At 46.3% G+C, this 23,967-nt stretch overlaps 1 protein-coding gene across 1 annotated transcript in view; it reads right to left on the minus strand.

Annotated features, from left to right (window-relative positions):
• Window positions 1–23,967, minus strand: part of csmd2 (CUB and Sushi multiple domains 2) — a gene marked incomplete at both ends in the record, with an annotated part of 400,982 nt that overhangs the window by 271,336 nt on the left and 105,679 nt on the right. The window contains one exon of the mRNA XM_083776184.1: window positions 17,859–18,066. Coding sequence (XP_083632310.1) covers window positions 17,859–18,066 — 208 coding nt within the window. The remainder of the gene's footprint in view (window positions 1–17,858; window positions 18,067–23,967) is intronic.

Consider the following 23,967-nt stretch of genomic DNA (forward strand, 5'->3'; position numbering starts at 1 on the left):
CACGGTTCATAGAGGTTCCCGTGTAAATATATTCCAGGTGGCCTGATGTCACCTCATTCGGGGAGAAAAAAGGGACAGACACTGTCTGATGAATGGCTGCAGAAGGGATTGTTCACCGTCAACGCAACAATGCACGCACACACCTACACCCACGCACACACAAACCCCCACCCACCCCTATCGCCCAGTCTGATGGAAGATAAATAAATATTACCAGCATGTCCCCGCTTTACCTTGAGGGTGATTTGTACACACACAGCAGTGTCGCGCACTGGAATAGCTGATCTGCAAGCTCACGATGCGTTACACTGTGATGCATTGTAAGCTTGTAGATCTGCTGCTTTTGATGCACGACGACCCAGGCACACAACCAAGCCTTTTACCTCGCAGGCGAGCTTCACACCTCATTCATTCCTGTGTGACCTCTATCTCTCTCTCTCGCTCCCTCGCTCTATCAATTCAATTTAAAGGAGCTTTACTGGCATGAGAAAACACGTTTACATTGCCAAAGCAAAACTGGAACAAAACAATCAAGATAAAAAAGTATGTACAAATAAATATTGAATAAAAATAGGAATAAAATAAAGGTGTAAACAGAGCTCTGTTACATTAACACTTTGAGTCATACTATCTTGTGAAACTATAAAAAATATTGTGCATTTGACCGCAGTATTTCAATGTTTCAAAGTAGCAGCAATTTATTGAAATGTAATTGAATTAAACAGTATTTCTATGTGCCGTGGTAATTTACTGTATAGGGGCACACACAATGATTTGTATTCATTAAGGTGGTTGTGTTCCATTTATTTGACATCCTTCTCCTGTCACAGCAGCTCAGATTTTGCTGCTGTGTTTGCACATTGTTGTACTTAAGTCATGTTTTTAAACTCTCCTTGGGTGATTGTAATCCGTGGGAAGTATGCGTTGCGTCTCTGATGAATTGGTACAGTGGGCAGACGTTTAGGAAGCATAGCTCAGTTCCTAAGTTGGGAGCCAGGTCTGCCTATGGCGGCCTTTCTCAATGGCAAGACTGTGTTCACTGAGTGTGTATCGAGTTAATGTTTTCCTTAGTTTTGGATCAGTTACAGTGCTCAAGTATTCTGCTACTGAGTAATCTCTGTTTAGAGATAAATAGCATTCCATTTTGCTCTGGTTTTGGGTAGATCTTTTCCAGTGTGTAAGATTGCTTTCTTTTTGATTTATCATGATTTGGCCTCTCTCTCTCTCTCTCTTCCAGGGGAGATGTGTGTCTACGCCTGCGCTAAAAAGGGACACTTCATGAATAGTCACTTTGCTCAATGAAGGCAGACAGACATCTCCGTGAGTCACTGTGTCCCGGCTGGAATGACTCCGTCTTAATGTCCTCTGCATCGAGGGACTGAACGATCCCCGATGGCCGATGCAACGTGACTCACCCACTTTGACTGACTGATGCAGAGACTGCAGTGCTTTTTGGATGGCAACGCTGACTCAATTAAGCAGCATTGTTTGTCCTTGTTGTCTTTATTTTGCTAATAGTGTGTGTGTGTGTGTGTGTGTGTGTGTGTGTGTGTGTGTGTGTGTGTGTGTGTGTGTGTGTGTGTGTGTGTGCGCGCTTGTGCATGTCGGTAAGAGACCGAGAGAGCGAGGGGCAGACAATGGGGACGGAGAATGTGTTACTGTCTCGCAGTGACCTAGTTCGGAACAGAAGACACGGCCAGAAGACTGCACACCACACACACACACACACACACACACACACACACACACAGAAGAAACAGGGACATTACAACTATATTCCATTGTCTTGCCCACCCCCTCTATAGACCGTGTCCCCTACAACACACTGCACTTCCAAGACAGATTCTGTATCATTTTTCTCCACCTCATTTTCTCCTCTCAACCCTGACGATCTCCTCTCTCCGCTATCTCTCCGGACTAATTACTATGATTGATTAATCGACTGGCGTGACATCTCTCTCTTGGCCCTGTGGATTTTAGCATGTCGCCCCCAATCAAACTCAGAAAGATGAAAGGAGGTCAAGGTTGTCCCTAAAGCATGGGTTCCCAAAGTGGGGTCCGGGGACCCCTATAGTACTTGAAGGAGGTCCAAGGAGGTACCTAGCTCAATTAGAGATAGTTGATCCAAATTGATCCTTATGGGTCTGTAACTCAGAGAGTGTACACATGGGTTCCATTGTACAATCAATATAAATTGAGGTACCAGAGAAAGAAATGCAATTAAATCGGGGGTCCGTAGCATAATGTGTGTGAAACTGGGGGTCCATGAAATCAATATGTTTCAGAATCACTGCTAGAGCCGTAAAAAATCCCCCCTTATCGGGGTCACTGGCTTACGTTTTCAAATGGGGGGTCCGTGGCCTAATAAATGTTGATTTGGGGGTCCTTGACACTAGAGACCCCCCAAAAAATGTGTTGATGGAGGCATGCAGGCGGCCGGTTGCATCGGTTTCAAAATGGCCACCTCTTGATCATACCAACAACAAAAAAAGAACCCTGCGAACGTGAGGTGACTTGACCTACAGGGAATGAATCAAAGGATGAAAAGGAGTCGTGGTATTAGAGAAGGCTAAAGCATCAAGGTGGACATCCTTGTTTTCGAGGAAGCGATAAATGATGAAAGAGACGAGGAGGGAAGGATCAACATGTAAATCTAAGTAGAGTGCTGATCCTTAGGACCTGCTTGTGATGCACAATTAACTCTCCTCTGAATCTTCATTATATAAAGGCCTGTTTCTGTGACTGACGGCAAAGAAAATCACTTGGAAATATATATTTTGTAAATTTAAGTATATAGAGAGGAGGCTGGTTAGCATGCAGACAGAGCTAAAGAGCCTGGGGCCTCACGATCCAGTATATGACAACATTATGTGTCTGCAGTCATGGTGAAAAGTACATTTACAAGTACAAATTTGAGGTATTTGTACTTTACTTGAGCATTTCCAATTCGCAATACTTTTACTTCTACTCCACTACATCTCATTAAGGTACGCCGTGTGCGATCGTGGTATTGGTACGATAGAAAATGTGGTTATAAGAGCGAGTTAAGAAATTGTGTTTGTGATGAAAAAATTGCTGACTCATTCAGGCAGTTAACATGTAGTTCCATGACACATTATGATGGTACACCTGTCACTTTCAGGGCTGTAGTTCACGTACCGTATGTATCTGGGCTGTGGTTGTGACATTGGGTGAAAGATGACGAGTGTGGCTACAAAATTACCGAAACCCATGCGTGTAAAGTTAATATTTTGGCCGTGAGGACGATTTGTTCGGAGAATTTCGCTACAGTCTTCACATTGGCTTCTCCCTCTGACCCACTCTCTCTCTGGCCGTGCGACACCGTGAGTCGAGATTTTTGCTCAGACCACACACACTTTGAACTGCGATAGCGGGCAAACCGTGCAACGTATTCGAATTCCGTCTGAACCACAACAAAGTCGATGGCCTCGTGTGCTGTTTGAGGTTTAAATCGTGTTTCTACATAACAGTATGCCAGAGCAATGTGGCTCCAAAGTAACGTGTCGTTTTCTGTTTTTACCCGCGTTTCCCCATTGACTTTGCATGGGGCATTTTTCGCGTAGTTTATTGCGAATTACGTCGGCACGGTAACCCGAAACGGAAAGAAAAGCACAAGCACACAATTCCCGGCCGAGCCGCACGTTTCGATGTATATATTGTGGGGCTTTGGTAAACCGTGCGGCCGGCCATAGACGTCAAAGTTTCGTGTCTTGATTACGATGATTAAGTATGTGTTGCGGATTTCAACCTGTGTTTCTGCCATTGCATGGCAGGCACCCAGAATTAAGTATGTGTTGCGGATTTCAACCTGTGTTTCTGCCATTGCATGGCAGGCACCCAGAATTACAAAACATGCATTCAGCCATCATTTGAGTCAGGACACCCCACCCCACCCAACGAGTGTGTTGCTGTCGTTTCACTTTCAGCATGATTTTTATACTAAAATACACTACAGTTGAAGAAACTACTTCAACTACTAAATCACAACATTTGACTTGAAAAAACTGCTAGACGAGCAAGAGAAGTGTGTATGTACTGTTTGCTGTTGAGAAAACCAGGAAACTGCTTGAAGTGGGCGGCGGTGGTGTCACAGCTTGCTCAGCGTAGCCTGTCTCTCGTCAACAATGAAAGAACAGGGAAACAAACCACGCCCCCAATACAAATCTACATGAACAAAGCTAAAATGTAATGAGCGTCGCCAAATAGATATTTTCCACCCAGAAAACTGGAAATACACAGAAATAGCTAGATAAACAGCAGAGTGCTCTGAAACCAGAAGCCTATATGAACAAGTTGTACTATATCATTGCTCCCTATCACAAAGGGCACAGTCATTTTTGTTAAAATCTAAGAAAAAGTCCCTTTAACTACCAACATGGGAAATTAAATCATAATAATCATCAGCAGTTTCCTTTTCTGTTGAAATTAAGTGGTTCATCTAAAATATAAGAAAAAACTGAAAACCGCATACCGATGCGGCAACATGTCTCGTTGTACACATCGTAAGCCATTAGTGCGTTAGCGGGACTGTTAACTCCAACAGATTGCATCCCATCGGCGCACTGCTTAGTAAACACAACTAGAGAGAAGTGCGCTTAGGGCACAGTGATGTGGTCCATTAACCCTAACCTCTGTGTGTACCATTTGGGACAGGGGGTGAAGTAACACATGGCTAGGCATGCTTACACAGACACATTGCTACGCAGCGCTCCCTCCCTCCAGAGAGCTGTTTTATAGTCCAGACTAAATAATGCCTGGTTAAAAATGCTGCACGCGCCACTTTTTTCATTTTGTTGTTTTCTTTTCCATTTAGGACGCAGAAAATCAATGGCAATCTGCTGTATCTCTGCTAAATGCATTCGGAGTGATTTCAATTGAGACCATGCACAGGTGGAATCGAAAAGGGGCGCTAAAGCCAGCCTACAGTATGTGATAAAATAGATCAGAAATCCCTGGCCCTTTTCACCAACCTTGCTCTCTCCACTCTAGAGACCCTCTCTTCTTCTGTCTCTATCTCTTAGCCTGAGTGATGTGACAGTGGGAGTAACAAAGTGTAGCACGCGGGGCGAGCCAATCTGCAGCTCGGCGCCAGGTGTTGGAGATAATGTTCCATTGGAGCGTTTCTCTGCGGGCAGCGTAAAGTTCACTGCCGCTGCCGTTTTGATCGATGGCGCGTTGCAGATTGAGTCCTCAAACAAGAGAGGCTGTTAATAAATCCTGACTCAGACAAACAGACTTTGAGGGGCCAGCGGCGGAGAGACCGGCAAAGACAGCTATTGATCCACTGGGCAGGCACGGGTTGATAACGGCAAACAATGGTTTTGGGATGCATAAACCTGACACAGCAAAATGAAAGCAAGTGAACTATTGGAGGAACATTGTTGTGAGGCGAACGCAAAGAAAGAGAGAGATCTTGACAGGTTGACGCCAGTTATGTTCAGACAAATAAACAACATAAACCCCATTTACTTTGTGACCGGGGTCCCCCAGGGTTCTATACTTGTCTCATATCCTTTCCTGTCAATCTACAAGCTGTGAGCTGGTAGATCTGGGATTTTAGCAAAGAAACCATGCCCAAAGTAGGGACACTAAGGTTCATGTGTTATGGCTGGAGTCTAGACAGTGTCACAGGCAGAACACAGTTGCAGAATTGGACTTGTTTAGCTTGACCTCAAATTGTTGCAGAGCAGCATATACATAGCTCATACAATTCTAATCAATGTTAATTCATGAATTTTTCAACACGGGTAACTGTCCAGCAGGAAAAAAAACTACAACCCACAAGATAATAACGTCCCAGTCCCAACCAATTAGTATGCATATTTCATTGGCACAAACTGCCTAATCTCAGCAGGAAAGACTGTGAACCTTTAATGGCTGAAAAATGGCTGGAGATTGAGTGTCAAATTAGCTTTGTGCGTGCGTGTGCGCGTGCAATGCATTTAAGGGCCTTTCTCGGCCCCACCTCTCTCCCTGTGTTTTAGGATCCAAGATGGCCGCAGCACCAGAATGGGGTGGGGCAGAGGTGAGCGGGCGGGGTCGACATATGACCTTACTGGGCTGCATTCAAGACACTTGCCTTGTGTCTGACACCTGACTTGTGTCTAAACTCAGCTTTGATGGATGTGTTCTGCCCCCTTCCCCCCATCAAACAAAATGTTTGGTCAAACCATATGGGGTTCCATTGGAAATGCATTGGAGTGGCCATTAAACACAGACACAAGACAAACGCAAGACAGGTGTCTTGAATGTGTGAACGCAGCCCAGTAAGGCCACCCCCTCCTGGTGCTGCGGCCATCTTGGATCCTAAAACGCAGTGAGAGAGATGGGGCCGAGAAAGGCCCTTAATATTATGGGAATATTCAAAGTGGGAACCCTTCCATGTGAATTGACAGGAATTTTGAGCGTTCTTTACACTAACTTTATCTATCTTGCCTTATAAAGATAGAGATTTAGTTTTATCATAAACAGACACGCAAACAACATTTACAATTTTTTTAATAAATGTTTGAATCTATTTGACATCTTTGAATGGATGTGCATTCCCAGACAGTGACAATTGTGCTCAGAGGTGGCTGATATTGGTGGGCTTTGGATTTTGATGATGATGATGATGATGATGGTGGAGGTTACAGGTGCAATGGCATGTCAGCCACAAAGTCCCTTTCATCTAGAATAGCATTCTGTAGCGTTGCATTCTGTTATAAGCTAACTTCTGCTATAAAAAATAAAATCACCAAGCTTAACTTCCATTAGTAAAGTAAATGTACCTGAACCGGCCCACCCCTTAGCAACGTAGCCATATAGAACAGTGCTTTTCAACCCTTTTCATATCAAGGCCAATTATTTATTCGGTACTTGAGCTACGGACCATTATTTGATGACATTTAGGCCCTCGCAGACCCAAAATTAAAGGATATTTTGAAAGTTATTTGCAAAAATATCTATAGGGCTGAAGTGGTTACTGTATGTTTTGTAATAATAATCAAAATCTACAAAGTAATTAAAGTTTTTATATAAAAAATTATAAATGTAGTGGAGTAAAAGTACAAAATTGACCTATTGAGATGTAGTGGAGTAGAGTACCTCAAACCGGTGTACAAATACCTCAAAACTGTACTTATGTATACAGACTTAAGTAAATATGCGTTCCACCTCTAGTAGTATAAGATATATACAGCTGATCTCATGTTGCCATTGACTTGATGCTTCCTGACATGTGTCAGGGTTTCATTACCGCCCGTCAAGTCGGCCTTGAGTCTGTCTGCTCTCAACCTATGTTTATGAAATTCACACGACTGTGAATGGAGGATGTGCAGATCAAATTTGCGAGCGCATAAATCTAAAAGTGCGTCTTCCGTGCACGCACGACACGGTCTCACGCCTCCCTCGGAATGAGCAAGACTTCGCTGCATGCATCGGGAGCTATTTATATTGCTCATTTCACGTGTGCCGATGATTGCTATGCGGGGTTTTATTTTATTTTTCTGATGAAAGCACAACTTGCTGTAAATTATTGCAGAATTGTGGACTTTCATTAGACAATCAGAGGGAACTATACGCTTCCACTCAGACACAAATAACAGCAAGAAGTGTAAGAGACTGACTGAGAGGGGGGTGAGAGAGAGAGAGACTGACTGAGAGGGGGGTGAGAGAGAGAGAGAGAGAGAGAGAGAGAGAGAGAGACTGACTGAGAGGGGGGTGAGAGAGAGAGAGACTGACTGAGAGGGGGGTGAGAGAGAGAGAGAGAGAGAGAGAGAGAGAGAGAGAGAGAGAGAGAGACTGACTGAGAGGGGGGTGAGAGAGAGAGAAGGAGAGAGAGAACACAGTCAGAGACCCTGTTTGACGTGACCAGACTAGCAATGCCGCACTGAATCACTGGTAAAAGCTCCACAGCGAAATGATTCTTCTGCTCTCTCTCTGGTTTGGCTTCTGAGAAATAGGCCACAGCACGAGAAATGAATAGAAATTAATTCAATACCTAAACCGAGCGTGAACTCGCTCACCCGTCATGAAGCTATACACAGATCGCACAAAACCCCCTATGCACAAACTGCACCTCCCTATACTGTTCCACCACCAGTGCAACGATCTACCCGTTGCCCTATTTAGCCGTTAACCCATTCATCAGACAACTCGACCATCCCAGAATAACATTAAAAATAGAAATTAACTGCCTATGTACTGTACGTACTTGTGCTTATGATAGACTGGGGAAAAAATGCAAGTGGGCAATTACCTGCACTCGAGCTGCCTGGCAAACAATGGTCAGGCGCACGCACACACCCGCACGATCACTCAGGCGCACACACCGACACTCGCTCACATGTGTGAGTTTTATTGCAGGAAGTGGTCGAGAGGGGAGCACGTGACTGGCAGCCAATAGCTCGACATGATGGATGTTGCTGTCGGGCCCCGCTGGGAGAGAGCGTATGGGACAAATACACTGTGTTCCCTCCAGGGCGAACAGCAGTTGGGAGTGGCACACACACCCACACACACACACGCACGCGTACACACACATGCACGCACACACGCACAGAGGTGCACCTGCAAGTGTGCACCACAATTCTGGCAATGGAACAACTGAGGTAAATGAGTGAAGAACAGCTGCGGTATAGATTCAAAGTCAAAATCCTTCAAGGTTATACCTATCAAGACCAGTTAAGACCTTTATGACACCCTTGATGGGACGCGCGAGTACTGTATGTTACCTCCGTGGGAATACAATACATTAATGAATTAAATGGAAAGGGAAGTCTGGAACTCTCTGCTGGAACTGTTGCCCCTAAGACACGACTCAGAATATGTAAGTGATCGATGGTGAAATTAACTCGGAAACACACTTTATTGCCCATATGTAGAATTACACAGCAAAATAAATACACAAACTGTGTGTAATGAAAAAAAGTGTTCATTTAACACTGTATACACATTTTTATTGTGTATGACCGTGGTGAGAGGAGAAGTTGAGCAAAAAGATATATATATCTTTTCTGCTTTTTTTTTCTCCAGAAGACCTGCAGCTTTCACTCTACACGAGTCAAGTTAACAGCTCGATACCCACTGCTTTGAACTCTTTCTCACCTCTTCATTGCTGTTTTTCCAGTTCTTTTCAGCGATATTTCCTTCTCCAGAGAGCCGACACATTCTCACTCCTGACTATTCATATATTTGCCACTTGGTCAGATGCCTTTGGCGTGCGATGCAGACGCCGAGCTGATAGAAACATTGACACAGCTCGGTGCAGGCACGCGCTCGTCTCAACGGGGCTTAGAGCCCTGACACCGCGCCTGCCTTGGTACGAATAGTTTATATATAGTTTTTCATATTTTATTTCATGGCAACCAAACTTGTTTTCAAAATTGCATATATACATGGTCAGTATATGCTGTAGTCAGCGGACAGCATTATGCCGTGGGTGACCTAAAGAAGTGTAACGTTTATTGGCGTCATATTGCTCACTGGTTCTCAACGTGAGGTCCGGGGACTCCCACGGGTCCTTGAAGCGGTTCCAGAGGGTCCGCAGCTATAGTTATAGAAAGAAAAACGACCTTATGGGTCCGTTACACCGTCCACATGGACCCACACAGGTCCATTTGGTTCCCTTTCTACACTACACTCTTATTAGCACAGTTACAGCTCCACCAGAGTGCTCCAGACTTCCCTCTCTTGGTGCTCAGGATAAGTATACTTTTTATATCGACTGTTTTCCATTGTTTTGGAATGGCTCCTGCTGCTAGGCCCGGTTAGGTGCTAGTACTCCAGCGTGTAAACATGATTGCTAGAGGGCATTCACAGCATTGGAAAGGGACACCTGGGGCACGTGACTAATATGCAGCTCTATTTGACGTGCACGGCATGACAATGTGCTGCACAAGCACTTACAATACATAACAGCCCCAGCAGGTATAATCCATACAATTGCTTAAATGTCAGGCGTGCAGCAGGGGGTATTGGGTTCAAAGGGAGAGGAGGAAAGGAGGGTATGGGAAGGATCAAAACTCAATGACTCAGATTTGTCTCGCTAGGTGGAAGAAAAAAAAAGAAACCGTTCTTGTGGGAAATGAGTTTGCAGAAATTTACCAGAATCAAACGAAATTTAAATATATTTGTTTGAGAACACTTCACAGCCAGACGGCACTCTGAGTCATCTCAAGGGAACGCCTTTCACAGATGAGAAATGCATTGCTTTGCAAAAAAAAAGAGAGAGAAAAAACAAAAAAAACAACCAGGCGCCAAAGAAAATGACAAGTCAAATAGCTTTGAGTTCCACTTAGTGACAAGCGGGCGAACGAGCATCAGGCTATTGGCGAGCGCTGGGCGTTATTTACATTGCCTCTTGAGTGGATGGTGATGGGGGTTAGAAAATCGATGTGGATGCAAGTACTGTAATGGCGGAATAATGTGTTCCCCTGGGCACGCCGTACAGACGCGTCCTGTCAGGAGAAAAGCAGAGGGAGGGGCAGGTTTCAGCCGGCGCGTTTACCACCCGCTCCTGCTGCCATATTCACTCCACTCGCACATCCCGCCTTGTTTAGACAGAGTCCTCAGGGCTTGTCTGCCTCTTTAGAACGCCAACACACGTGGAGCCGCCAATCAAAGTTGGCCGGGGCCGGTGGTACCAGCACAGAGTTGGGAGAGTTCAAATTAAAAACGTGCCAGTGGGCGCGGGTGGGGATGGGGAGTGCATGCTTGATGGTGATTGATGGTACTTATGCTGGAGAATTCTCCATATCTCCGACTGTCTCCCTTTTCCCAGTGTCTATCACTGTCTCTCTCTCTCTCTCTCCCACCCTCTAGTTTCTCTCTCCCAACCTCTCCCTATCTTTATCTCCCTCTCTCGTACATCAGGCTATCAGGTAGTATCAGGTAAACTTGACTTGATGTCCTCGGAGACAATGCGGATCAATGCATGAAGTGATATTCTGCCCTTTCTCCTTGACCTGCTATCGGGCCATGCTCCCACTATTGGACCAGCCCGGCTGTCTGTTGAGCTGCCAGTCAATGCAGAGGCCAGAAGAGCTTTGCGGTCATCTCAATAAAGTAGCCAGTGTGATAACAATTTATGGCAACACTGAGGAGACCGCAGGCATGCATTTTCACAAGAAGAAGAAAAGCCTGGGCAAACGAGCCAAATGTCCTGGTGTAGGAGTGGTCGTAAACTGTGGTGCAGAGGGGCGTCGCTCCAGATCTGGTGACCTCAGTGTTGTCCGCCGTGTCCTACCAGGGAGGGGGGAGGAGGAGGGGGGGGGGGAGGAGGAGGGGGGAGGAGGAGGGGGACGGGGTCGGGCGCTCAGATCGGTGAACCAAGAGTCCACCGCCGTGATCCCAGCGGCACCCGAAGGTCTAGAGAGGCAGAAGGCCAGGCTAGTTGTACAGTGTCCGGCAGAGCAGCCAGATGGGAACCGCGAGGTTAACAGTTCCATCCTGGGCTCCCATTTAGTGTCCTTGAGCACGACTCTGAACCCCTAATTGAAATGCTATGCAAAGTGCTTTGGATTAAAAAAAATCACTATATAAATGCACCATTTACCATTTATTACAATATTACTAATATTATTAGTGAAGAAATATCATCAATTAAGAGGTGAATGTCAGATCTCAAAATGTTATGCTGCAATACATACAAAATATTCTTCAAGTTTCTTATGCGTAAAGGTGCATGACATTTCATGGCATAGGCCCCTTTAACACCTAAGATAAACAACATACATGTAACAGGCTTGCAATGTCTCTGCCAATACTCGATTGGCAAAGCGCCCCCGAGTGTACACTATACAGACGACCACCAGCATGCTCAACACTCCATTCCTGAATATTTCATGAATTTCAGCTGACACACATGCCATCTAGAGTCATATTACAAGATCATTGTAAATTGGATCATAGTATAGCGGTTCAGTGTGCATTATGTGAATGAATGTGTGTGTGTGTGCGTGTGTGTGTGTGTGTGTGTGTGTGTGTGTGTGTGTGTGTGTGTGTGTGTGTGTGTGTGTGTGCGTGTGTGTGTGTGTTTGCGTGCACACAGGATCACTGAGTCATGGAGTCCTTTAATTGGCGTCAAACCGCAAGGCCTTAATCTCCCCACCCGTCTCCCATCCTCCTCTCCTCTGCACTACATCTCCACACCTCTCCTCTCTACCATGCTCCTCCGGCCCTATAGTCTCTTCCTCCGGTGTTCAGCATTCCTGCTCAGTTGACCTATGACTCCCCCTTCTTTAACTCTCTGTCCCTTCATCGGTCCAATCTCCCACCCCACACTTTCTCCTGACCCTGACGGCTGAAGGCTCATTACTGGTCTAATGGGCTGAGCTAGAACCTGTAGGTAGACCATGGCATGTCTGCTAGGAAGTGGATAAGACGAGCAAAAAAAGGCTGTCTAAGTCAAAGGCTATATAAGAGGGCTGGGCTTCAGTTGTGGGAAAGACGACATCATCTTAATTCTCTTCTTCACAGTACCGCAGTTGCACTATACTATAGGTGCCACCCTCCCCCTCCCCCTCCCCCCCACCACCACCACCCCCGGCAACTATCGCCATTCTCTGAAGTGTGCATGGAGCCCGTGTCACGATGTGGTGCTAGGGGAGCTGATGACATCATAAAATGTGCAGCGGCAGCAGAGGCGGGCTGCAGTCTGCGGGAGTTTTCGGGGGAAAGGTGGCTTACCAAGTTAGACATCGATTTGAGGCTGCAGGGCACAGTTCCCCAGTTTTAGGACCACTCAGAGTCAATAAAGTTCCTCTCTCAAAGTGTTGTTTCGCTTTAGCGAATGGGCAAAAATGCACACCGACAGAGGCTTCGAGGGCCCATCCATCTCCAAAATGATTCCTCTCTCTCTCGATGTATGTCTACAGTATATCTCTGTGTGTGTCGGAGTATATCCAGGACACCATAGCTCAGTGGCATCCCTTCCCCAAACTCCCCAAACGTGTCTTTGGCTGCAACTTCAAAGTCTCTTTTCTCTCCTCTCCGTTTCAAAGAGTTCTTTAAATATGCCAGGCGTAAAGCAGAAGTGTGTTCATGCGTGCTGGACGTGTGCTACGGACTACAGTCTTTGCACAATGATCAGCATGCCAGGAACAATCCAAGAATGTGGAGATGTCTACGTACATGAATCCTTATGCAGAGTCAGTGCAGACATTGTCCTTGGCTGCATATTGTCGCAGTTGGGCAGGGCAGCAGTGTGTCTGCATCCGTTACCTTTCAGCAGTGGTGGAAAGTAACTAAGTACTGTACATTTACTTAGGTCAAGTAAAGTTAAGTAAAGTTATTTGCACTTTACTTGAGCATTTCCAATTTCCAGTAATTTTACTTCTACTCCACTACATCTCAGAGACAAATATTGTACTTTAACTCCACTACATTTATTTGTTACTTTACTTTGTAGATTTTGATTAGTGTTTACCCTGTTCAGCCCTATACTGTATATATTTTAGCCATCTGAAAACAGCCGATCTACAAGCTCACAATGTGTCGCCATGTGACGCATTGTGAGCTTGTAGATCTGCTATTTCCACAAGATTAGATATTTTGAAATTGAACATTCCGCACAATGGGTACTTACTTACTTTTGGTACTTAAAGTAGACTTTGATGCCAATACTGTACTTAAGTACTCAAGAATTCCGGACTTTTAATTTTAGTAAGCATTTCTATGTTGCAGTATTGATACTTTTACTTAACTCATTTATTGCGGCTAACTGTTAGCATAAACCCCAGTTCCAGGTGACACCATGCACGTTCACTTTAAAAGACAGAGTTTGCCCCCCACACACACTGGAGTATCATTGGAACACGCACACACTGTTTACCTTTCGTCAGAAGCTTTTACATGGCGGGAGCGTCGCGGTACAAAGGCACAAATTAAATCAGAAGTTTGGATGGCAGAAGATCCACCAAGGACAGCTCTTCTGGAGTCCGACTTATGGAGGTTTGAAAATCTTCCTTTCAACTGCTTTACACCGTGATTATATTTTCATCCCATATCTGGAATGGTGGGGCGTTGCAATAGGAACCGGACCAATGTTAAACGCTGCAGTGGGACTCAACCATTATATACGCGTGCGTGCGTGTGTGTGTGTGCGTGTGTGTGTTTGTGTGTGTACATGCTGACTGGCAGTGGTAATCATGCTCACTAATTACTTCCTGTGCTGCAAGAGCTGTCAGAAAGAGGCAGAGCTGCCACAGATGGTGAGAGACACACACTGACACTAGGATATCCTACCCCTTCATCATCATCTGTGCTGTGTGCGCGTGTGTATGCGTGCCTGTGTGCCTGTGTGTGTGTGTGTGTGTGTGTGTGTGTGTGTGTGTGTGTGTGTGTGTGTGTGTGTGTGTGTGTGTGTGTGTGTGTGCATGTGTGTGTGTGTGTGTGTGTGTGTGTGTGTGCGTGCATGCGTGAGTGCTTTCGCACACACATGCACTCACATATTGGCCAGTAATGCGAGTATAAATCATACTTGAGAACCATTGACCACATGGAAAAATGGGGTGTCTGCTTGTCAGCTGATTCTTCAATTCATTAATTTGTGTTAAAGATGCAGGTTGGTCGATTATAAGCACGGGAGCATCTCCAAATAGCTTTTGTGCTGAACTGGCAAGGATCTAAAATATAATAAAATGCAGCCTCCAGCTCATAATTCTCTCCCTCTGCGGTATACACTGTTAAACAGAGTAGACCACTGCCACGCTGCTGTAGAGCCAGAGTCAGACAATGATTAGTAGACATCCAAAATAGCTACTATAGCTTTAATATATTATTATAGCTATAGTAGCTATTTTGGAAAAAACATTTGTTTGTACACAGATGTTATTTATAGATACTAGCATGTTCTTTAGGAAAATGCTAGGTTATAGAAGATGTCTTACATCCCAATTACTTTGTAGCCCTTCAATGTTTTTCTTTGAATTCTATTTACTTGATCATTTACCCTGTTGTTTTGTTGACTAGGGTTCATGATACTTGTGTGTATGTATGTACAGTATATCATATGACATTGTATAATTTTACCTGCCTACTATTCTTATTTAAAGTGTAACTATATGGGTAGCTTGCATTGAAATCATTTCTAAATGCAACTAAAATAAACTTTTACAGGCAATAAAGTGGAGTTGACTTACTCCAGTCATTCTGGATAAGAGCATTTGCTAAATGTAATCATGGTCAATGGCGAGAAGAAGAGGTAAGGTAAGTAAATGAGTCAAACGTGGCCATCAGAAATAGTTTAACTTTTACATTAAGGCTATTTAAGCAACACTCCACACAGCCAAAAACAATCTGTGAATCTCCCAGCGGAAAAAAGCAGCAATTGACTCCACCTGTCGATAGCTAATGACCACTGCCCACTCTCACTGGACAGAGTGTGCCACCAGACCTCACCTTAGTGACACTAGTCTAAAGCAGGACACAATTCCAATAATAGCCAGCCAACCCACTCCTGTCTGTAGGGGTTATTGTTGGCTGGCTGCCCAGTGCTGAATCAAATCCTTCCTCCATTTGCCGCCTAGCCAGTGACTCTGAGGGGACATCTACTGTATAGCCAGGGATTCAGAGGGCCCCTCTGAGGGGCCGTCTATAGCTAGGGATTCAGAGGGCCCTCTGAGGGGCCGTCTATAGCTAGGGATTCAGAGGGCCCTCTGAGGGGCCGTCTATAGCTAGGGATTCAGAGGGCCCCTCTGAGGGGCCGTCTATAGCCAGGGATTCAGAGGGCCCTCTGAGGGGCCGTCTATAGCCAGTGATTCAGAGGGCCCTCTGAGGGGCCGTCTATAGCCAGTGATTCAGAGGGCCCTCTGAGGGGCCGTCTATAGCTAGGGATTCAGAGGGCCCTCTGAGGGGCCGTCTATAGCCAGTGATTCAGAGGGCCCTCTGAGGGGCCGTCTATAGCTAGGGATTCAGAGGGCCCTCTGAGGGGCCGTCTATAGTCAGTGATTCAGAGGGCCCTCTGAGGGGCCGTCTATAGCCAGTGATTCAGAGGGCCCTCTGAGGGGCCGTCTATAGTCAGTGATTCAGAGGGCCCTCTGAGGGGCCGTCTATAGTCAGTGATTCAGAGGGCCCTCTGAGGGGCCGTCTATAGTCAGTGATTCAGAGGGCCCTCTGAGGGGCCGTCTATAGCCAGTGATTCAGAGGGCCCTCTGAGGGGCCGTCTATAGTCAGTGATTCAGAGGGCCCTCTGAGGGGCCGTCTATAGTCAGTGATTCAGAGGGCCCTCTGAGGGGCCGTCTATAGTCAGTGATTCAGAGGGCCCTCTGAGGGGCCGTCTATAGCCAGTGATTCAGAGGGCCCTCTGAGGGGCCGTCTATAGTCAGTGATTCAGAGGGCCCTCTGAGGGGCCGTCTATAGCCAGTGATTCAGAGGGCCCTCTGAGGGGCCGTCTATAGCCAGTGATTCAGAGGGCCCTCTGAGGGGCCGTCTATAGCCAGTGATTCAGAGGGCCCTCTGAGGGGCCGTCTAAAGCCAGGGATTCAGAGGGCCCTCTGAGGGGCCGTCTATAGCCAGTGATTCAGAGGGCCCTCTGAGGGGCCGTCTAAAGCCAGGGATTCAGAGGGCCCCTCTGAGGGGCCGTCTATAGTCAGGGCCCCTCTGAGGGGCCGTCTGAATCCTGCCTCTCTCCCTGCTGATGGAGTTGCCCATTTACTTACTTTTTAGGGATGTGTACTTTACTTCAGTATTTTACTTTAACTCCACTGTAATTACTTGAAAACTTTAGTTACTAGCTACTTACAAAACACACTAATCACTTCAGCACAATATACATTTCAGATATCTGAAAATAGCACAAGGTGCACAAGGAGTACTGTTACTTTTGGCACTTTAAGTACATTTTGAATTCCAGACTTTTACATGTGAGTACTGTGTCCACCATGCACTGCCCAGGGCTGGAGCAGCTTCACCACCACCTGGGCTTGAATCATTCCCTGTACCCTGCCAAACCATCTGTGGAACTATATATCCGCCCCCAACCTTCCTTTCTATGGGCCCGTTCGGAAATACTGCACCGGAGCACACTCGCCTATTAGTTTGCATTGCACAGTGCGCTCAGCACGCTATTTCTGAATGCGCCTCAATATCTCACCCCAGGTTAGGGCAGGGCAATGAACCCAAAATATACCAAAACCCACATTTAGAACCAATAACCTGATTAATTTTGCTCATTGTAGGTTTTCTGTATTTCGGTGTGTGTGTGTGTGTGTGTGTGTGTGTGTGTGTGTGTGTGTGTGTGTGTGTGTGTGTGTGTGTGTGTGTGTGTGTGTGTGTGTGTGTGTGTGTGTGTGTGTGTGTGTGTGTGCGTGCGCGCGCGCGTGCGCGAGCGAGCGTGTGCGAGCGAGCGTGTGCGAGAGAGAGAGAGAGAGAGAGAGAGAGAGACAGCACATTGCACAGTGACGTGACCACAACACGTACGCTTGGGATTGGACACACTGACTCATCATGAATCATCGGTCACTCTCATCTATAGGCCTGCAGAACATCAGGGAAGGAAGGAAGTGCTCTCATGCTCAAAAACAAAAACAAAGCTCTTATCAAAACATCATGACGTTGAGGTCGTTTTGGCCTCGGTCAAATTAATTCACATTATTTGCAACAAATTCTCAGAAAACCGCAGGTCTGATGCTGCAACTCACAGATCGTTTAAATCAGACAAAAAACTCCTTTCCGGCTCTGACATGTGGAGCCATGCAGGATCCGACCCACGGATCATTGGACGAGCTGCTCTACCTCCTGAGCCACAGCTGTCCCCCTCCCCAACCCCTCCCAAAAAAATAAACCTGAGGTACTCATGCAGGCAGGTTTATTGGCTCAAATCCAACAACGACAACGGCCGGGGTGTGTGTACTCACCACTGTGAGGAGCCGTCCGTGCCGCTGACCTCCAGAAGGTCATAGTCGTCCTCGAGCTGGAAGTCGGAGAAGACCAGGGCGATGGTGTCTCCGGGTTCCGCCAGCACGGTCCACGTGCAGTCGGCGTTGTTGCTGTACTCCCCGGGGTAGTTGGGGCTGGTGATCACCCCACTCTGGCCGCGCAGGGTGCCCCCGCAACCGTCGTCAGCTGCAAAAGATCCAGTTGACCCATTTAGACCTGAGGCCGATTCTAATAAAAAACAGTTTTCTGAAAAACCTATAGTATGTTTCTATGTGAGTGGTTCTCAAACTTTTCATGTCAAGGACCCCCAGAAATATCTGTATTTGGCTGCAGACCCCCATCTGAGAATATGTTCTTCCAGGGAGAAGCAAAGATTTGAGATAAAAACGTTTGCTCTGAAAGAATATATACTCAAAGATATCTTCGTATCGCGGCACTCGTGCCGTGCTATGAGCTTGCTATTTTGTTGCAATAGCTAAAGTATAATATAAAGGTGTTCTCGTCCTGAATGGGTTAACTAATATCTTTTGGGACTATGGAACTTTTACGAAAGATTATTTTACGAGAAAAGTTTAGTTTTCTTCTCTTGAACTGTTCACCCCTTTGAGCACTGCAGGAAATGTAGAGCCACTAACAAAACACTTTCATTAAGAAATGTATTGTTTTGCCTCGAAGTCTATGGACACGAGACAGTGTGCAGACATCGTCTTTTGGATTCAGGAGGATACGAATCAGAGTGTGTTATTTCTACGTCTGCTATTTCCACCGCAGGCGTCGGAAGAGACAGAAGTCACAATTCATAGAGTTGGAAATGCCCTACAGTAGTTGTCCTACAGCCCCATGTTTGGAGGAGGGGGTGATGCAACCCGACGCAACGCAAAGCAAAGGGAGAGAGATTCACTTTCTAATTAATTACTATTTGTGTTCATCAGCGCAATTCTTGGCCTCATTTAGCATTGTTCTAAGGAAATGAAGTGTGCTTGCTTGTTATGTTGTGAGAAAGTGGAAAGTGGTTTTCGTCACCACTTTAGATTTGGATCATCATGCATTGGTGTGGTGCTTTTGCATTGTACGGTAGGCTATAATTATGAAGGGATTTGACACATGAACTGGTAAACATACTATTAGATAGCCTACTGATTTATCTACATCAGTGGTTTATGTCAAGGACACCCACATTGATATGCATTTGGCTGTACCCAGGGTGGTCAACAGTTTTCGAAAATAGCCAATCGGCCACTCACAATGTGTTCTCAACGTGTTGTACACATTCAGTAAGACAGTAATGTTGAATTTTTTGTTGAGGACGCCCTGTGACCGGCTCCTCAATGACCCCTGGAGGTCACTCTCCTTTGAATGAGTGACCTACATGGCATGCCACGTGTCAAAATAATGATTGTTGACATAGCAGCTATTGAACAATTTGAAAAAAACTCTGGAGTCGAGGTCCTTGGCCTACTGAAGCTGAGAGGCCTCGCATTTTGCAAGCTTTGCTGGACAAAATGGACAGACACACATAGGCCAACCAAAGGCCTTTTGTGTGTGTGTGTGTGTGTGTGTGTGTGTGTGTGTGTGTGTGTGTGTGTGTGTGTGTGAGTGTGTGTGAGTGAGAGAGAGAGTGTGTGCGCGCGCGGGTGATGATGAAGAATACAAATAGAGAGAGAGAGAGAGGGGTTGATAAGCAGAGACTGGCTAGCAGGAAGAGTGCATGTACGTGCACAGGGTGCGTGCATGTGTGTGTCTGTGAGTGTGTGTGAGAGATCTCAAGGAAGGCTGGGGGGGCTCACAAGGGTTGGGCCCAGCTGCCAATCATCCATCCAAGCTGTCACCACAGCAACCCCTCTCCTGGGAGGGGGGGGGGGGGGGGGGGAGGGAGGGTAGCGAAGGCATGCACGGAAGAGGGGAAATCTGTGAGGTGTGAACTTGAAGAGACGGGGCGGTGGCAGGGAGAGAGGGTATACCACGAATGAAGCAGATGACAGGTGACAGGCTGGGACGGGGAGTCGGACAATGAAGGGAAGAGGGGGTGTGGGGGGGTGGGGGGCTGACAGGTGACGGCTGCAGTGGGAAGAGACGGGAAGTGGAGGGTAGAGCTCGGTGAGAAGAAAGGACACCGCGGAGCAGATTGATATTCCACGGCAGACTCTCCTTCTTCACACTTGAGGAGCAAGCTAAACTCTCCCCCTCCGTCGCCTCCTCCCACTCGCTCCGTTACGCAGCCTTTCCGCAGCCGGGCCTTTGGAAAGTGTAACAAATTGTAAAGTCTAAAATCTGGCTGAAGAAGATCCACCGCAGCGGGGGGGCCTTTCGACAACGTCTCAACTATGTGTGCGTGTTCTTTATCCGCACCAAAGAGGAGGGGGACGCGTTGCATTAAGACATTTATTTTAATCTCTTGTCGGCAGCAAATGTCACTTTGTTTTCCCGTCGGCTCGACGGTGTGCGTTCCCATCCCGCCACCGCTGATGTCACGCCGCTTCAACCGGTGGAAGGACTGTCCCGTCCCCCCCGCCTCCCCCTGGAGCCTGGAACCATGACTCAGGTGCTCCTTCTGTGTTTTCTTTTATTGTTCCACTTTATTTCTCAGTCTGGGCCGGGAGTCTTCCACTTGAGACTGATTTCTGAATGTCACACGTACAAATGTTGAATTTGACATTTGAAAGCTCTGGTCCTCAAAATAGCAAATGTACAAGCTCGGCTATGTGAGTACAGTTAGCGTTTCTCTTTATACACCCTGCTGCGGTTGAGCGCGGGAGGTGAAGAAAACAAGCACTCCATTTTCAATCTGACCGGTTTTCCTATCATACTCGGCGTCTGCAGCCAAATACAACTAACTATACATGCTATACTGCCCCAAAAAGGCCTCTGCCCGGACTCTGGACAGGGCCCCTGCCAGTGTCCATATGGAGCTGGCCTGTTCTGACATCATTCTGACGCCTGCATAGACTCTACATTTGGGCATGCCTGACAAAGAACTCCATATATGGGCATAAAAGGGACACAGACATAATATCTGGGTGGGGCATGCATTTCCAACTTGCATCGTTCCAAGTAGGCCAGTGCCCAACGGGCACGGCTGTAGAGGCTCCAACGCATAATATCTGGGTAGGCCAGTGCCCAACGGGCACCGCTGTAGAGGCACCATGGGCACCGCTCTACTATACTGTAATTTGGCTGATCCTGACAAGCGATACCACTGTACGACAGAGTATAAACTAGAAAAAGTGCCCTTCTGGGCACAGGTCTCCACCAGGATAGGAATGTAGGACATTGCAGCTTGACTTCATCTGGTGGTTGGATAAAAGGGCAACAAAAGTAAATTAGAGGTAAAAACACTTTTCGGCCAGTTATAGCGCCACTTTGAGGCTGAGTTGAAATTGTTCATGTGGCATTTCTTCCTCGGCCTAGTGGGAATGTGCGTGCACAATTTCACAGAAATCACGCGATGTGTTCATGATTTGCAGCATTTTGTTTGAAACTGAGCACTCCTGTGAACTTTGGAAGCCAATCTTAACCAATCAGGATGGAGTCTGAGAAATCTGACCGGTTTCGTTGAATGGCTCTAGAGAGACTGTACCAATTTGCGCGATGTTTGGACAAAATCTGTAGGTGTACTGTGCAAAAACCTGTTTTGCACAAAGCGGCCTCCTGGTGGCGCTATAACAGGCCGTTCAGGAAATTTTGGGGCAGAGGTTCATCGTTGGCAACCAGGGAGTGTGTGTGCAAAATTTTGCATCGACCGGGTTAACGGTGGACGAGATTAGCTGCTCACGGACACACACACGGACGGACACACGAACGGAAACAACACACGGACGGACGGACGGAGTGCAAAATATACTCTCCCCCCATGCCTTCGGCCTGGTGGAGACAATTAACCCAGTAAGACCTGAGGCCGATTCTACAAATGTGTTATACTGACAGCTCTGTGTGATGCCAGTGCTATTTGCAGTTTTGCACCCTACTGACTCACTTACTTTATTCGTTTATTTGGTCGGGACAGTGTATATTGATGAACATTACATTAAAAATGCGTGATTATGAACCAAATGATTCATTATCACCGCATGATTATGAATCGTTCTAGGACAGACCCGCCTTATTTACCATGTGTCTTATTGGTTCCCGGTCAGGCATAGGTTTACTGAGGTTAGGTTTAGGGTTAGGTTTAGGCATACAGTAGTTGCAAAAACGACAAAGTTATCCCAGCGACTACTGGCCAATCACAGCAGGGCTTTCCTAGAACTGTGGTGGGATCCATAATAACGCTGAGTCACCTGCCATTAAAGAGTCCCCACCCAGAGGACATATCGCCTCCATCTACAATACTCCTCCCATTCAACCCTTACGCCAAGCGAAATCACGGTGGATTCCAACCTCTAGACTCTGCAGCCAAGGACACACACTTTACCTAAAAAAATACATCTTAAAAAAGGAAAGACAAAACAAGAGGTTGGGTATCATCCGTGACTCAATTATCCAACAGTACTGGCAGCATGCACTGTAGACCTCCCCTGAGTCTGGGAACGGTGGGGGCAGCGATGCCAATTCTGCTCTTAAACACAAACGGGCAGGCGCTGTAGGGACATTAACAGCACAGTTATGCATAGTGAGAGAGCGCTCAGGTGTGTATACTGACTTGTACGTGCGCCGGTAGACCTCAATTAACCGAGGTGGAAATTGCCAGTTTCAAAAAACGTGTTGCCGTGTAATTTGTGCTGAGGAAGTGGCATAATGACATCCTTGGGTGCCTGAGCACGTTATATCAATGTGGTGTGCCCTGGTGCAGGTGAGAGCAGGAGCGAGATGGAGAGAAAGGGAGATATGTGTTTGGAACCAAAATGCATAACCTTAGTAGAGGATGAGATTCAAATTATGGGAGAGTCAAATTATAAAAAATAACTAAATAATAATAATACAATTATATGTGTGTGGAACTATGACACTGAACTTGCCACAAATACCTCACGAAGCAAATCTGCAAATTTAAATTGAATGTGGTCTATAGGCTGTGATAAGTTTGTTATTTTGGTGTAATGCTAACATATTAACATGATCCAATGTGTGATACTGTATACCTGTGCTACACGTTATGGCATTTATGCATCCAAAACTAAGACTGCATCTGACATAACTAATTAACCAATTAAAACCTATTGACTGGGGTCCCCCAGGGGCACTTCATGGGCACTTTTTCACTCATGTTGACATCTTATCATGCAGTTCTTTGCGTAATTGATTCCATTTCAGCAATGTTTAAATGCCTGCATCAAAAGAATATGTTATAGACAAGCGAAAGGTTTGGGGTATGTCAAAGTCTTAATCGTTTTATTTAGCGCTAATCCAAAATAATCCTCAATATGATGAACTTAATTAAATTGCTTCACACCTTTCTGCTTCACAGCACTTCACCCAAAGATGTTACAGTAGGCATCATGATTCATGTCAGACGCTGCTCCAGAGTGCAGCGCGGATGGCCATCGTAGTGCTTCTTCACACAAAGTCATCTCGCATGAACAGATTCTGAGCTGCGTTACCGAACATGTCAGCAGGGCCATTCAGAACGTGTATATACATTGTTGATAGTGGGCATGAAAACATAGGCGCACCACAGGAAGTGGAGGGCTGTGGGCGGGGTCTATGGGGTGACAGTACTTCATTAGACACCCTGGCGTCGTTTTTATGTGCAATGGTGTATTAACTTTGTATTTAGGGTTTCTTCCTGGAGGCTGAACCCTTGACAGTCAAACGGGCCAATGAAATAAACAGTAATATAGTGACATCACACTATCAGCCCCTCCCCTAACCCCTCCCCCTTTATCATACAACTACAGCTGTGGGTGCGGCTTCAGTTCAGGTGAATCATCACCCATCACCACCCACCAGGCAAACCAGGCATACTTAATGAACTGGTGGGCGTGCCCACATAAAAACAACATTTTAACAAATACCGTACACTTTTTTGTAAAAGTTATACCTCCTTATATAACAATAAGACCTGATGATCATGTTTTAGGGTGGGAAAAAAATCATGGCACTCCATATTTAAAGGAAACAAACAGCAGAGGGCGCTGTTTTTCCATTTGT

Source organism: Protomyctophum parallelum (genome assembly GCF_964188405.1).
Source record: "Protomyctophum parallelum genome assembly, chromosome: 1".
In the NCBI taxonomy this organism is placed as follows: domain Eukaryota; kingdom Metazoa; phylum Chordata; class Actinopteri; order Myctophiformes; family Myctophidae; genus Protomyctophum; species Protomyctophum parallelum.